General features: G+C 33.2%; 1 protein-coding gene across 3 annotated transcripts in view; it reads left to right on the top strand.

Annotated features, from left to right (window-relative positions):
* Window positions 1-13,648: 13,648 nt before the first annotated feature.
* Window positions 13,649-17,207, top strand: part of LOC124354032 (prominin-like protein) — a 134,474-nt gene continuing 130,915 nt past the window's right edge. For all 3 annotated transcript variants that reach the window (XM_046804184.1, XM_046804187.1, XM_046804185.1), the window contains exon 1: window positions 13,649-14,134. In XM_046804184.1, coding sequence (XP_046660140.1) covers window positions 13,804-14,134 — 331 coding nt within the window. In that variant the 5' untranslated portion in view covers window positions 13,649-13,803. The remainder of the gene's footprint in view (window positions 14,135-17,207) is intronic.

A 17,207-nucleotide genomic window follows, 5' to 3' on the forward strand; every position in this document is an offset into this window, starting at 1 on the left:
TAGGCCAGGTTCACACGAGCAAGAATTGTGCTACTAGTAGCCTGATTGTGGTAGCTCGTAGCAATTGGTTCTGGCAGGATTTAGTAGTGTATTGACTCAAATGCGTGGTTCACACAAGCAAGCGCAAACTGACCAATTAATTGCAAATAACAGCTTGCAGGCATGACACCCGCTACTACTACTACTACTCTCGGATCAAAAATTGTATATACCTGAGTTTCAACATAAACCACAAACTAACTGGTAGAGCTAAAATTACAGGAGTAGATTAAAATTTAGTGTTCAGACATATAAAGGAAATTATTTATAAACAATGACCTAAGTTTTTATATTGATTAGAACGAAAAATGTATTGATTTTTAATGCTTTTGAAACAAACTGTTATTGTGAACATTCGTAACTTGGGATCTTTTTAAACTGTGAAAACCATGAAAGAACTGTTGAATTTGATTATTAAGATTGAATGGGGACTGAAGAAATACAACCTGCTGCCAAAATAACATTTAGTACAAACTACGTTAATTTGATTTTCTATGTATGTTTTTCATACACACAGTAGGACGAAAACTGTTTTAGTGCTCAGTAATTTTAGTACAATCATTTAGTTGTCACCTGTGGATAGTGAAAGCTGACTTGCCGCAAGGCACATACATAAATATAAAATGTACGAACTGCAAGCAAAATGTTAACTTTTGTAATTAGGTTATCTGTCTACACTTTGTCATGCAGAAAGGACATTAAAATACGTTTTAGCAATTGATAATTTTAGTACTGCTGATCAGTTTTCCGTAAATAGAACCAGCAGTCACAGGGTGTTGCACGAATTTAAATTCGAAAATACTATTTCCAGGCAAATCGTGGAGATACTATTAATTATTAAAATACTGTAATTTGTTAGCATAATATCTGTCTATGGGTTTCCATACACAAAGTACTAAATGAGCATGTTTTACCTATCGTAAATATTCATAATATTTATTTACTATGGTTATCTACCTCTAATTTTTCTGTTTAAATGATGACAATTCTTACAACATAGAACCCACCTCAGCTCGAGCAGTTCCATTCCCCCCTTAGCCACTATCGATTGACCATCTCGAAAGACTGACCACACAGTTTACAAGGCTATTTTATTGTCATATTGAATTATTTTTACTGGTTTGGCTTAATGAAGATTTCACATGTGCTATGTTGTCAGATTAGTCTTGCGCAATAATTAGTAACGTGGCAAATCTCCAAAGATGCAATTGTCAAATCATGTCAATTGATTCTTGAATCCGAATTTTTATAAGGTTCGGTGGATGTAAGATTCAGCTATTCATCCCCATCCAGCATCTTCCAGGCACTTGATAGACCTTAAAAAGCCTAAAACCGTAATTTTAGGGTAAAAACCTCAAGTGTGCTTATAAAATTTCTGCTTTTAACAAACAGCATGGGCAGGAAAAACTTTATAATGGGATTTCGTTGTAGGTAAACTTTTGGGACATTTGTAATGCTAATATGGTTTATTTTAGAAATATAGAACCAACTACATTTTTATAAACAATTTTTTTTCTATAACTATAGATAATGGAGTTGTAGATTTTTTAAAGCTTGAATAGCCATCATATTGCTACAAAGGCCATATTGCTACCAAGCTGTCTAACTGAAGCCGAGATATTTATGAGATTAATTTTAGTATCATGTTTGAATTTGAGCACGACAAATTCTTATGGGACTTACATGTTTAGAATCAAAATAAAGGTTATTTCAAATATATATGAGGTCTGTTAAAAAAGTAATGAGAATTTTAAATTTACGTAGGTGTATAATATGGAGAGAAAGATTACAAATTATCAACAAAAAATAAGATAGGTCTGATCTTGAAGGAGCAAATGTTTGAACTTACAGATTATTAATAATAAAAATTAAAAACGAGAGATCCACTCAGTTTCTTATGCATAACTTAAAAACTAATGAGGGGGAAGAAAGGTAAAATGATGCCAACTCTCTGACGTTGTTGCTTTGTGCCTGGCTCACTGGGACAGCACCTACAGATCCATAGGTTCAGGGGATCGATCGGTGTCTATCAAGAAATGGGCCACTTAAAACACCTCTCTTGTTACTACAACAGTCACTAGCATTAAGGGGTGGGTGATTTTTGCATGGCAAGTCACTAGTCTCGGATTTGTGGACTGACCGAACATACACTAGACGTGATTCAGAGCTGTAGAGTTTGGAAGTGTTGGAAACCCATTTCCTAAGTTCGAAGCATCCTAGCTTCCGAAGTTTGATAAGTTGGTCTTGAGGCTCTAGTGATGTCATCCACGCAACTTTAAAATGTAAGGACCTCGGCAGCATGAGGAAATTTAAGACTAATTGCGTCAAAGTTTGGTGGTAAGATAGGAAGGGCTGTTCATAGTATATGTTACAGTAGTGAGCTGGTGAACAGAGAGGAATTGAAAGGGATCAGAATGCCAAAATATTAGCTGAAGCGTTGATCATTCGAGTGCATACACCTTAATGGTATGGAACATGGCTCTTATATCACATGAGAAGAATACACTGTAGAGGCGGAACTGGATAATAATATCACAAATGTTATTTTGAAATTTTACCCATGTCATCAGGACCATTGAGAAAGAGGTCTAAATTGGTTTTACAACTGGCATCAAAAACTGTGCGGAGTTTAGGGGTGCTGCTATGAGCTATAAACGCACCATGATGGGGGCAGTACATAGTGAGGAGACGACCAGTCAGGATCAGGATACTCAACCATGTGACCTAAGGCAAGGTACTCAAGACATGAAGTTGACAGAGAGTTTTGAATGTCCGACTTATGTTGAAGTTTGACTTTAAACGACTGAAACCTACACTGAGTAAGGGCTTTAGAAATACCAAGAGATAGATTTTCGAGCCTAAGGAAAAGGTGGACGACAGAGATCTTTAGGATCTCTAGAATGAATAGAGTTTAAGTCATCACAAAGTGATTCTTCAGCAGATTTTGTTTACTGCAGAGAGGGGTCTCTTCTTGAGTCCAGGAACGCTGAAGAGAAGAATGGAGATCAACCTCATTGGTTGAGAATAGAGAGATGGACTTGAAACGCAGGGTACAGACAGGGAGGGGCACCCATGACCTCGGAAGCCTAGATAGGTGCCGAGAACTAGCATATTAATGCTAAGACAGTGGTGCTCATGAGTGAGGAATATTAAACTGGGATCAGCCAGGATGTAGGGGCTTCACCCGCCAGAAGACTTCCGGTGAGTTTTCAGACGGTGGTAAATCCAAACAATTTCTTAAAAATAGAAAGGGTACGATAATTAGAAGCTAATAATATGACCAGAGACAACTTCTATTTTGACTTTCAATAAACCCTTTAGACATGGACAGAAGTTTTGGGATATATGCTCTGAATCATTTTAAATGATAAAACTAAAGCCTATTCTTTACCTACAGCAGGGTGGAGAGTCCGATTGTCAAGACTTTTTTCATGTTGGTACTCATAAATACCACTTTTACACTTTGGTTTGTTACAAAAAGCAGATCAAAGCATTTGTACCAAATTTTGTGTCAAAAATAAAGTAAAAGTGTAACAAAGTGTGATAAATGTTAACAAAAGCCTGCAGTGAGCCTGCTATCACTAAATCAAGGGTTTACGAGTGGTATAAACGTTTCAAAGATGGCATGAAGACACTGGACATCAACAACCAGTGAAAACAGTGGAAGAAATTGTTATTAAAGATGAGAATAATGATTTATTCCTTCAAAAAAATTACAAAAACATTACAAAAATAAAATCTTAGGAATAGCCTAATCACATGTCCAGTAGTGTGATTAGGTTTAACAAAATAAAATAAACTTAATAGTACTTTTTGAGTTCAGTTGCATTAAATTATATGCTGGCCACTCTCTGAGGTGCCTGAAACTACAAATGAACTAAAAAAGAATACAAAGAATATAAAAAATACAAAAATAATTCTAACTACTTTTCCATATAATGTCAGAATAAACCTTATTTAATATTGACAGAAACAACATAACACTTAGTACGGTATCCTCTTTATAAAATTCGAATTTAAAAATAAAACAAAACCAAATTAAAAACAGCAGCAAACATAGTACATTAAAAACTAATCAACATTATAAATACATAAATAACTTCTGTTATAGAAAGATCAATGCGCTATTTAAGCACATTCACTATAACACAATGCATGTACATGCATTCAATAACTCATAGTACATTATACATACAGAACAACCATATATATCTATATACAATTGATACATGAAACCAAATTAATCTATATAAATAAAAATGAATTTCCGTTCGTTAGTCTCGCTAAAACTCGAGAACGGCTGAACCGATTTGGCTAATTTTGGTCTTGAAATGTTCGTGGAAGTCCAGGGAAGGTTTAAACGATGAGAAAATATAACAAAATTGCAAGGAAAATACTAAAAACGACAATTTGATTTTCCCATACAAAATGTTCTTACTTGTCAAACGTTTGATTGATGTTTATGTATCGATAATTAGTTTAACAGCTGTAACAAATACAAATGACGAAGTGTCTCAGTATCATAATATGTTTACTTACTACTGCATGCAATTTTGGGTAAAACAGCTGTCGCCATTATAGGTTAACATTATTAGTGCAATAAAACATTAATATCAGATACTGCTTACAATGCCGAGAAGAAAACGACCTAACATGGGTCGTCGAAGTAGATCGAATGTGCGGCGAGCTACCTCACGCGCTAATCGCACTGATGACCAGCAAGAGACTGATAATGATAACAGTCGTATTGGTATGGCACATTTGCGTTCTACACTAAATCAGAATGAAGTGGATAGACAAAGAATGCAACGAGTTCGGGCACATCGATCACAACAGCAGCGAGCCCGGGAAAAGGAAATTGACCGATTCCGCAAACGCAATGCTCCTGTGAACCTGGAACGAGCAGCATTCTCCTACGATCCAGAAGTCGATTATAGTGCCGACAAATACAGTACATCCAAATAACGCTGAATGTTATTATCTTAGATTGTTATTGGTGAATGTTCGTGGTCCGACATCGTTTCAACAATTGAGAACGGTTGATGACATCTGTGTGCTACTTACCGTGAGGCGTGTCAACTATTACAGTTACTCGAGGATGATTTACATTGGGATAATACGCTCAAGGATTCCATATATCTTCACCACATCAAATTCAAACATTGTTTGCGATTATAATATCCACATGTTTCCCTTCGAATCCGGAATATTTGTGGATGAAATATAGGGATGACATGTCTGAGGATGTGCTACATCGTGTGCGATGTCAAACTTCGAATCCTACACTACTAATTAATGCGGAAATTTACAATTAGACATTGATCATGATAGAATATATGTGTTTATTGATGGCAAATAAAGTATTGTCGTGTTTGGGCCTGACAGCACCCAATATTTTATGTCGACGATTTTTGTTACACATGGTAAAGTATATCTTTATATGTTTACGCACCGCAAAAAAACTACAGAAAGCTTTAAATTGATTACCTGTATTGATTGCCTTTTGTCCGATATGATAATGATGATAGTTTGACAATAAATGTGTTATATTTAATGTATGCAAAAATGTCATTGTTTATCATTTCTGATTCCAGGTGCTGAAACCAACAAAAAAGTCAGCTCTATGAATTTTTATTCATACAGATTCGTGATGCTATTAATGCAGTTGCAAATGCTGAAAATGTGGAAAAAATTACAATTATGCCGGCCACTTACATTGGAAGCCCGCGCCACATGCACGAATACGCGCAAGATGCGATGTCGTATGTTAGAAAATATGGACGTCCAGACCTATTTATTACATTCACCTGTAACCCACAATGGATGGAAATTAAGAAAGAATTGCTACACGGCCAAACACCAATTGATAGGCATGGCATCACTGCCAGAGTGTTTAAGCAAAAATTAAAATCTGTAATGAATTTCATTATAAAGCATCGTGTGTATGACCAAGTACGTTGTTGGATGTACTCTGTTGAGTGGCAAAAGCGTGGTCTGCCACATGCGCACATATTAGTTTGGTTAGTTGATAAATTAAGGCCAGAAGATATTGATTCCATAATTTCAGCCGAGAATCCCGATGAAACACTTGACCCAAAATTGCATGCAGTAGTAAGTAAACATATGATACATGGACCTTGCGGAGTTTTCAACAACATCTCCCCCTGTATGGTCGACGGCAAGTGTTCTAAGCGATACCCTAGAGCATTGATTGCTGAAACCATCTCGGGAAATGATGGTTACTCGTTGTATCGTCGGCAATCAGTTGAGGACGGTGGGCGATCTGTAATTGTGAAGATCAAAGGACAAAATTTTGATGTAGATAATCGTTGGATTGTGCCGTAACTTTTGAAACTCACATCAATGTGGAATGTTGTAACTCTGTCAAATTGATAAAGTACATATGTAAATATGTTAACAAAGGTAGCGACATGGCCAAGAGGTAAGTGAAACGAAGTTCACCGGGTCAGCTAGTTTTTATATAAAATAAACAGTAACTTTTAACTTCAGCTAATGACTCTATTAAAAAATCTAACATCATCTATCTCAATTAACCAGTCAAATACACTATTGGTGAAAAGGTTTAATTTATCTATTGATCTAATATTAATAGGTAATTTATTAAAGAATTTTGGACCTACGTACTGAAAGCAGAGTATAAATATTTCATTTTTTACTTTTGGTACTCTAAAAATTCTTTTATTTACGTTTCTTGTTCCATATACAAGGAAGGTTTTACCTTCATTGCCACTTCTTCTATAAAATAGTTTCAGTACTTTGTACACATATAAATGTTGGATAGGCAGAGTTCTAATTTGTTGGAATAGGGGGAACGAGCTATCTTTGAGTTTTTTTCCTAGCATTATGCGCACTATATGATTTTGTGACACTCTAAGATTATCTATTAGACTTCTGTACGCACCTCCCCAACAGATTATTCCGTACAGAAGTCTTGACTTGACTAAAGAATAGTAGAGGTTTCGCAATAAAAATTTACTACAGTATTGTTTTAAAAAGTAGAATGTTCTTACTGTAGATCGTATTTTACTGTTCAGCTCCTGGATATATTTTCCCCAATTAAAGTTTTCATCAATAGTGATTCCTAAATACTTAAAATGACTAACCTGTTCTATAGCTTGGCAGTTACATAGAATAGTTTGTGTACAATCCTGTAGATGTAAGCGGAATTTCAAAATGAAAGTCTATAAAGCCGAAATTTATATATTTTGTTTTGTTTACACTTATTTGCATTTTATTGTTACAGCACCATCGTTGCATTAAGGATATGTCCGTTGTAATCCTTTGATGCAGAATTTCGATTTCTTTTTCCGAATAAAAAATCGCAATGTCATCTGCAAATGCACTAATTTTACCACAAAAAGTCTGTTCAAGTAGGTCGTTAATAAAAATAAGAAACAAAGTTGCCGATAAAATTGAACCTTGAGGGACGCCTGAATTTATGGTTAGAGGGGGACTAAGACAGATCTCAATTTTTACCTGCTGGTTTCTGCCTGTTAAATAGGTTGTAAACCAATTTAAAGCTATTCCTCTGATTCCTATTGATTCTAGTTTACTTAATAAAATTCTGTGGCTAACTAAGTCGAAAGCTTTACGAAAATCAATGAATAGTCCTGTAACTTTATTGCTTTCGTTTAAATTTAAATATATCTTATTAGTGAAGTTTACTAGCGCGTCCTCGGTAGATTTCCCTTTCCTGAACCCGTATTGGTTAATATTAATAAAATTGTTTCTATTAAGGAATTCAACTAAACGTATATTGACTATTTTTTCGAATATTTTAGAGAAAATTGAAAGTAGGCTGATCGGTTTAAGGTTGCTTAATTGTGTGGAGTTTCCTTTTATTAACAGCGGCACAACGATACTATTTTTCAGTTTATTTTGAAAAATTCCGGTAGCCATGCTGCAATTTAGAAGATAAGTTAATACTGGTGTAATAAATATTTTAATTTCTTTTATAAGTTTGGTACTAAAGGCGTCGAATCCAGTTGATCGTTTATTCTTTAGCTTATTGATAATATTTTCGACTTCTATTTCTGTTGTTGGAAACATAAAAAAGGAATTAACGCAATGGGCTAGCGAGAGTAGCGCCGGTAGCGGCGCGGCCGCCAAGCAGCTTGCAGCGTTTGTTGTTGTTTGTTCTTGACCGTGATAGATTGAACAGAGATAAAATATTTGTTTATCTCATATGCTACATCGTGTGCGTCCGATACCACAACTCCGTTATCTAAAGTTATCTGATTCACACCTTTTTTAAATTCCTACCCGTTAAATTGTTTATTATTTTCCATTGTTGTTGCGAATCACCGTTACAATCGCTCAGTTTCCTGGAATAATATTGGGTTTTCTTGGTGTCAATTTCAATTTTTAGGTTATTACAGAATCGAATTTAATAGTTTTTAAATATATTATCATAAGGCCTCTTTCGGTAAGTTCTGTATAGTTTTTTCCTCTTTTCCAATTTCCTTAATAACCTAGCTGTCATCCACGGACTAATCGATTTTGCCTTTATCACCTTGGAATTTGTATTATTAGATTTGCTACTACTATTTACTATGTCAGTCAAAATTTGGTTGAAAATGTCATAACAATAATTTACATCAGTGCATTTGTAGCAAAGTTCCCAATTGGTTTTTTCGAGCTTTTCTCTAATCATGTTATAATCTAGGCTAACCTGTGAGTTTAATCGGTCTTCCTTAATTTTATTTGCCTTACAGTTTATTGCCCATTTCAAACCCATGGCACAGTGATCTGTCAGATCAACATCGAACACAGCACTTTTAAATGAATTTAATTTTCTGTGTTTAATAAAAATGTGATCGATACAAGATTGTGAACCGTGTGTAATTCTTGTGGGAGTATTGACCATAGACTGAAAACCACAACCATCCATCAAACTAAGGTTATTCTGGGTAGTTACACAATCATGTAGTAAATTAATATTTAAATCACCTGTCAAGATTACATTGTTACTAAGCTTTGGTAGGATATTTGACAATTCATTAATAAAATCATTTTCTGGAAAACTTTGTAACCTATAAACGCATACCAATTTAAAATATAAATTCACACTCTTTAATATCAATGATAAGTACATCAGCAGTTACCATGCTTAAGTTTACTTTATCCGCTTGTACACCATCGTTCACATTACATATAACCAACCCCTCCTGCCCTGTAGTCATCATTACAAGTTGCTAGGATTCTATAGCCTGGGATGTTGTACAAATTTAGCTCATCGGACCCAATCCACACCTCACTCAATACAATGAAATGAACATCATTTTTGACACAATGAATCTCTGCTAGAAAACTATTGAAATTTCTTCTAAGACTTCTTATATTGACATGGATCAGATTGATATAGCCATCATTAACAGTAGAAGAGAAAAAGGAATCAAGGCTTACTTGCAAATTCTCTGATGTCATTTATATTATTTAGAAAATGTTACTCTAGGGACCTAGTTATTTTAAACATAAAATATTTTTTCCATAACATAAAAAATTAAAAACCGTATTAGGATTAGAGAAGTCAGTAATGATGTTTTCATATCGATTGGCTCATACCATGAACGTTTTTCGAATGCTTTGGGTATAAAACGTATGGCAGCAATATTTGTTCCAAAATTGTTGAATTTTGAACAGAACAGCGGTAATTGAAGTTACTCGGAAGTTACTAAATTAAATCAAAGACGATGCAGAATTGCTGAAACATGTTACAACAGGTAACAAAACACGGGTTTACGGATATGACGTCGAAACTAAGGCTGAATTCATCCCAGTGGAGGCATTCTGAATAGCCAATACCAAAAAAGGCTCGACTGTGTTGTCGAACGTGATGGTTATGTTTACTTTGTTCTTAAATGTTATTGACATAGTGCATTATAAATTCTTGCCACAAAGCCATACTGTTAATAAGGAGTATCACGGCAAGCTCAACGCCGTCTGCATGAAGCAATATGAAGACTCGCCCGGATTTGTGGCAAAAGAATTCATAGCTTTTGCACCCTGACAAAGCACCTGCTTAAACACTTTGTCTGTTTATGAAGTTTTGGCCAAGTATTCTAACGATGACACAGCCTCCATATTCTTCAGACATGGTCCCGTGTGACTTCTTTATTTCCTTAAAGGGCTATCGTTTTATATGCATAAATGACATTAAAAGAGCATCACTGAAAGAGCTAAAGGCTATCTCTAAGATGAGAGTTGAAATGAGTGCTGACATAAGTGCATAATATATAATGTGGATTATTTTAACGACAACATTAATGCAGACGAATAAATATTTTTTCTCAAAAATGAAAATTCACGTTACTTTTTGAACATACCTCAGATTATGTTTTTATACAGTTAATTCCAACACATAATTGACTATATAATTACAACACTATGAATAAACATATGAATGTGGAGCCTAAATGCAAAAGCCGTAATCTCCAACCTGGCAAATTTGACAAGAGAGTTAAAAGAAAATTTGAGCTTGGAAACGTCTTAGTCTATAGTTATTTTTTCTTGTTAGTTATTCTTAAAGACGATATGAGAAAATATACGCGAAATTAGGGGTCTTATGTCTTTTTGTTACTTACCAGTTAAATTTTGGATCACGACATTTCCCATTTGTTTGTTTTTAATTAATTGCTTTAATTATTATGCACATGTATTGGGAAACTGTTCAACATAAATAAATGCTGTAATCATTCGTGATCAGATCCTCTGGAGTTTTAATATATTACCGGATTATGTCTTGAGGGATGGTTTTATTCATCACCAGCAGGGTGGGGATTGCCTCAGCCTGCACCAATAGCCAGAGGCATGTGTGATCAAACCCTCTGGAATCTAATAAACCCTAGTTTACTAATAGTGCCGCTCAGGGGATATTTTTCTTTCATTGCCAGCGATAAGGGGCAAATTTTTATAGCCAAACAATTGAATGATCAAGGCATTGAGAATTGTAATTTAAATGATTAGCATTGAAAGGGTCATCCTTTATTTATTTAGATTGTCATTCTTCTTTTACTTTGGCGACAAAAATAATAAAAATGCATAATTGGCAAACTAAAGGTCTCTTTAAATTGTCCAGTAGAATCCACTATTTTCTTTCATAACCGTAGGATGGATTAATAAAAATGTGTACTTTTCTTATTTATTTATTTATTTCCTTTCAACGGTCAAAAACCAATTTACATTTATAAACTTATGATAAGATGATTAAATAATAATTCAATAATACTTATAGAAAAGGGCAAACCAAACATGCAACTAGACTCTAAATCAAATCTAGGCATAAATAACAATAAATAAGAAATGTATAAATAATAATAAGAATTAGTGATAGTATATAATAAATGGGAAAAGTATTTAACTTAAATACGCTACTGTATAAGATGTGACATTATATGAATAAATAAAAAGATAAATAGTAACAGTGCAAGTAAACTATAAAATTATTAATAACAATGGAAACTAAACTGTAAATGAATAACAAGAGTGAAACATTATTAATTAGTGATAGTGGTAAAAGAATAAAAATAAAACTAAGAAAATATTTAACTTAAATGCATGTACATTAACGTCTAAGACGTGAAATATGAATAAATAAAATGATCAATAATAACAGTGCAAATAAACTATATAAAGTACACAACAATGGGAAAAAACTATACATGAATAACAAGAGTAATATATATATATATACTAATATGTATATATATATATATATATATATATATATATATATATATATATATATATATATATATATATATATATATATATAGTGGCAATAGCCTAATTTAATTTCAATAAACATTGAATCGCAAAAAGTACTTGCTCCGCCGGGACTCGAACCCGGATCTCTCACTTGCCGGGTGAATGTGCTACCATTACCCGGTATTAATATATATATATATATATATATATATATATATATATATATAATTGTGTCTCCTGTAGGAAATATATACAATAGTGAGCGCACCTCTCGCACCTGAAGAAAACGATCCTGTAGACAACATCCCAGCCAACGCAAGAGCGCCCCACCGACACCAACAGCTCTGAGCTTAACAATAAGGTGGTTGTGACTAACTCGATCAAACGCTTTCGAGAAATCTGTGTAGATGGCATCAACTTGGTGGGAGTTAGAAAACGCTTTGAGGATACGGTACTATTTTGAAAAGATTAGAGGTTTGAAGTGGTCGAACGCCCTTTGACAAAACTATATTGTTCAATGTCGTATATAAAGTCTTCTTTTTGATTACCATCTGTTTAAGATCGGGAGAAAACCAAATAGGGAAGCGCTTGATTCCCATATATTTGGGTGGGCTTGCTATTCTAATAGTGCAACTGAAGTGTGAGCAAAATTTAAAAAAAACTTAGGGTCAACAGAGTCTGTAACATCAAGTAGAAGGTAATTGAGGCGTTGCACCCATTCAAACACGAAGTTAATGTCACATTTTCTTATATTGGGAGTAAAGACACTATAATTCAGTTCTTCTTTAGGGCGCATAAAGATTTCCATTTCAAAAGCAGGATGATGGCATTCGGCTGCAAGGAATGGGTCAGAGGCATTTAGGACGCGCAAGGCTTCAGAAGAGAAGACCAAATCGAGAAGAATACCTCGCTCATTTCTGATGTAGTTGTATTGGTTGAGATTTAGGAAGGACATAACATCGTATACAGTTTGTGCAGATAGATCCAAGAGGCAAGAAGAGAGATTAGACCAATCAACATTTGGTAGGTCTTACGAGTAACTTCTACCTATGATGGAATTGGTGGTAGTCAATAAATTCAATGTATAACAAGCCGCTTGAATTTGGTATTTATAAGGACCACATTTGATATTTTTTAAAGTCTGGATACTAACATAATTCCATTATATGTCATGTTAGAAATAATGAAGTGTCTGTGATATGATAGCCCAATATATTTCATATTGATTTATAATTTAACAATTTGTTAATAGCTTTTGTGTAATGTATCCATAAGAACATAATTTTTTGAAAACTTTGATCCGTATGAGCTTGAATAGGCCTATAACATTTTCTAACTAATTTGTTTAAATAATTCTAATTATTGAACAAAATTTAGAAGATTTATTGAGTATAAAGTATAGGAGATAACTAAAATATTGCCTTAGCGCTCCTGTTTCCACTGCAAGTTAGTTAAATCGTAGGTAACGACAATTCTTTGACTTAATAATACAGCTTAGCAATAACAAAATTAATTTGTACTTATTCATGTATTGCTGGTAATAGTAGAGATTTTTCAATGAGAAGCCTTCAAATTTTGTTCATCAATCTGCAATTCCCTCGTGATAACATAAGGTATCTATTATCTGCAGGACTTACTAATTACAATCGTTTGCTTTTTTTTTAGATATTCGCGCTTGGCTATACTCGAGGATTATGAAAATAAATTTAGTTTGAGTTCAAACGAACTTAAAAATATTTATGTAATATTTGTACCAAACCAATGCCATTAAATAATTTTATTTATGGATCTATTCTCAGGATGTAAGTTTGTCAATAAAGCAGAGCTGAATTGGTTCAAATCACACCGCTATAGCGCTAGTATCGCTCTTTGTGTTCCATTGGTTACTGTGCTGTCACGCTGTGTTCGGTCTCTCTCTGTTGTCTGTTCAGTAGTTCAGTCTGTAGTGGAGTGGAATCTTATTTGGCCGTCAACAAAACAGCCCGTGGTGTGTGAAGTGTCGTTTTGTCTATTCTAAGATGGACATGTTTTAAGGAAATGAATCACTCAAGAACCGAGAGAACTAAGTGTTTACATAGTTTAGCCAACATGTTGTTCCTTAGTGCTGTGGTTTTAGTGTTATTCGCCAGAGAATCTTCTTGTGTGCTCACTGGTAAACATCAACAAAGGTTGCAGGCCCAATCGAATCAGGGCCTCCCCAATTACCAGGAATTAAATTTAGGCTTCGAACAAATAAAATATAGTGTGGCTGATGTGTCAAACGAATACAACAGCACAGCTAAACATCATGCCCGCGGGATGGGGCATTTGTACTTCATCACCAAGGCGTTCATGAATGTCATTTTCCCAGGAGAGCTATATCCTGAAGGTAGGTTATTAATTTGAAAACATTGCATTGAATTTTTGTATGTATTGTTTCATCTCATTTACTTTGTAAACAACTTCAAATAAAGTTCAAATACATAACATTAAAAAAAATTAAGCAATTTTTTCATTATGTTAAACACTTAAATCGTTTTTGAGATAACTTATCCATTGGAAAATTAGGGTTCATTAATGTTCAGCCAAATCTCTGGAGGATCATGCACTATTATCATTAGAGTAAGATAAGCAAACCTGGTTTTTATATGGATATTAATAAAGGACAATTGAAAATTACGCCCATCAATATTATCAGCCAATAATCATAATTAAGTTAATAGTTAACTTAAATCAAAGGACTTTGCAAATTAATCAATATAATCAGCCAATACTGATAATTAATGTAATAGTTATCTTTTCATGTGTAGGAATGTAAACTTACGCATTTTAAAATTGTAAACATGATATTTGTTAAGTTACTTCATTTAAATAAAATTATTACGCATAAGTTAACTTACGAAAACTAACCAAAATAGGAAGAAGATAAACTGTATTTTTCTTGGTTTTGGTACGTTTGTTTTGTTGTTATTTAAATGGATTTCTTTTTTATTCAAATGGGATTATTCCTATTAACTTATATATCTTAATTCTTTGTTTGATTGTAATGGTTGCTATATTATTTACGAAGTTGAATCACTTTATATAACTCATTAAAGTAATCGGGTAGGGTACGATAAGCGGACCCGGTTTTTTATATCGAAATTGGCAAACGATATTACTTAATCATAACCATCGATAATCAATCGATACTGATGAATTATTTTGAACTATTAACTTAAATAATCTACATCAACAGCTGTAAACACTCTAAAATAATACACGTAGGAAAATATTTCAATTTTACATAAGTAATTTGATTATTAAAAATGGCAGTCAATTTTAGAAAACTACACGACGCGACATTGCTTTTTCGTGGCTTCAACATGTTGGACTCGTACCGAAAAACCCATTATGTGAATTTTGTGGGAAAGAAACAACTGTAACTGTGAGAGGAGTAAAAATGGTCTTCAGTTTTCCTAATTTTGGTTATAATAATTTGTTTGATCACTGTAAATATTACATTCATATATTAATTTAAAACATATGATTGTTATTGAGGACTATAGGTACTTTTATATCGATTGATAGTCTATGATTTGATATGCGAATATTAGGTATCGATGACTATATTCTTCGATATAAAAAACCGGGTCCGCTTATCGTACCCTACCCAAAGTAATCCTTTGAATTGCAGACCTGTGACTGTTATTTAGTATTTTAGGTACATTTTTATCAATTAATTGATAGCTTTTCTATTATTCGATATAACCTATATAAAGTATCAATGATAATACTAAGCTATATAAAAACCGGGCCCGCTTATCGTACTCAGCCCTCGTACTCAAATTTACACATATTGAAGTTCAAATTGATATGAAGTTCTGTGGTAAAATTTAAAATTATTAAGTTATCAAGATCGAACAGGGAACAGACAAAGAAGTTATGCTAGCCTCATAAGTGATAGATTTTGTTTTAAACACTTAGCCAATTAACATTTGTCACAAATTTCCAAAAATTTCACAGTTTATTATGACAAGTAGGTAGGATAAAAGTATCAAATAAATCGTACCTAGTCTGTATTTACCTTAGATTTGTAGTTGTTGAACATAAACTACCAATTATGCTGGGATTCAAAATCTTCAAACTAAGACAAAGTAGTCTTAGCATTTCCATTAGGCTACATGTGTTACTATGTCAGATGTTTAATTGTCACATAGCCTATTGTCATGATTGTACCTACACAGTCTGTTTTTAAATATATTTATTCTGAGATTTTCTCATTTCTGGTCATGGTTACAAATAAGACTAAATGTAAAAATGTTTTTAGAGCAACTAACTCTTATGTCGCTTACAATATAGATTTGAAGCGTCATACAAAATTTTAAGTTAAGATCAGTTCATTCTCAAAATAAGTATTATGAAAATAGTGAGAGAGACTTGACATTTTTTCAATGGGTGAGATAGATAGTTTTTGCTAACACTCAGCCAATTAAAGAACCTATTCTACCTTGTATAAGTATACACAATTTGGGTAGACCTTAATGCCTTACTCATGGGAGCCTCTAAGTGATTGGATTTAGCAAATAAATTTAATTGAAACTAGATGATCAAATGTTATTGATCAATACAGTAACTAGAGTATCGATTGTCAGTAGATGAAAACAATATTGTTAATAACAAACAGTTGATTGCATTACTATGTAGCTACTTAAACATTTATTTTATAATTAATATGCCAAAACAAGAGAACATAATTATGTTCTATTTCTTCACCAGTTTCAAAGCATGTAAAGTGACAAACAGCAATCATAAAAAATCGGTGCAAAATGTAATATATGTTGTATTGAATAAATATTCCTTATCATTATGTCTATTGGTTATAATATTTTTACAGTTATTTTTAACCATATTTAAAATTTAGTTTTTTCCATACAACAGGTAGCCAAATTTTCTTGGAGAGCACATCAAATAAGCCCCTTAAAAAGTGTATGATTGTTTATGAGTCTTTGTAAAAGTCCCATCTTGCTTAGTTTTCTGTCTTTTGTCTATATTGAGTTTTAAATAAGTTGTCTCAGTGATGGTTTATTGTACAATATACACCCTTTAGGTTATAGCTTATTACGTGCAGTTATCAATTCATGGCATAATTAATGTAATAAAATTCAAAATGTTAAATTGGATTTTATTTGTTTATAATCGATTCTAGTAATAAATTAAACAAAAAGTAGAGTTCTTTGTTGCAAACCAATTGGGTAACAAACATTGCCGAAAAACCACACTTAAAAAAAGAAAGTCAACAAATGAAAGACAAGAAATAAAATTCAAAATATACTAACATTCATAAAAAAGTGACAAAAGTATAACCTAATAAATTCGATTAAATTAATCAGCAAAGTACCATGGTGTAACAATGATTATTATTCTTGTTAATGTATGTTTTAAAATGTGTATTGTCTAGACATACGGTTGTTGTATACTAA

This window comes from Homalodisca vitripennis, chromosome 2, assembly GCF_021130785.1.
Source record: "Homalodisca vitripennis isolate AUS2020 chromosome 2, UT_GWSS_2.1, whole genome shotgun sequence".
In the NCBI taxonomy this organism is placed as follows: domain Eukaryota; kingdom Metazoa; phylum Arthropoda; class Insecta; order Hemiptera; family Cicadellidae; genus Homalodisca; species Homalodisca vitripennis.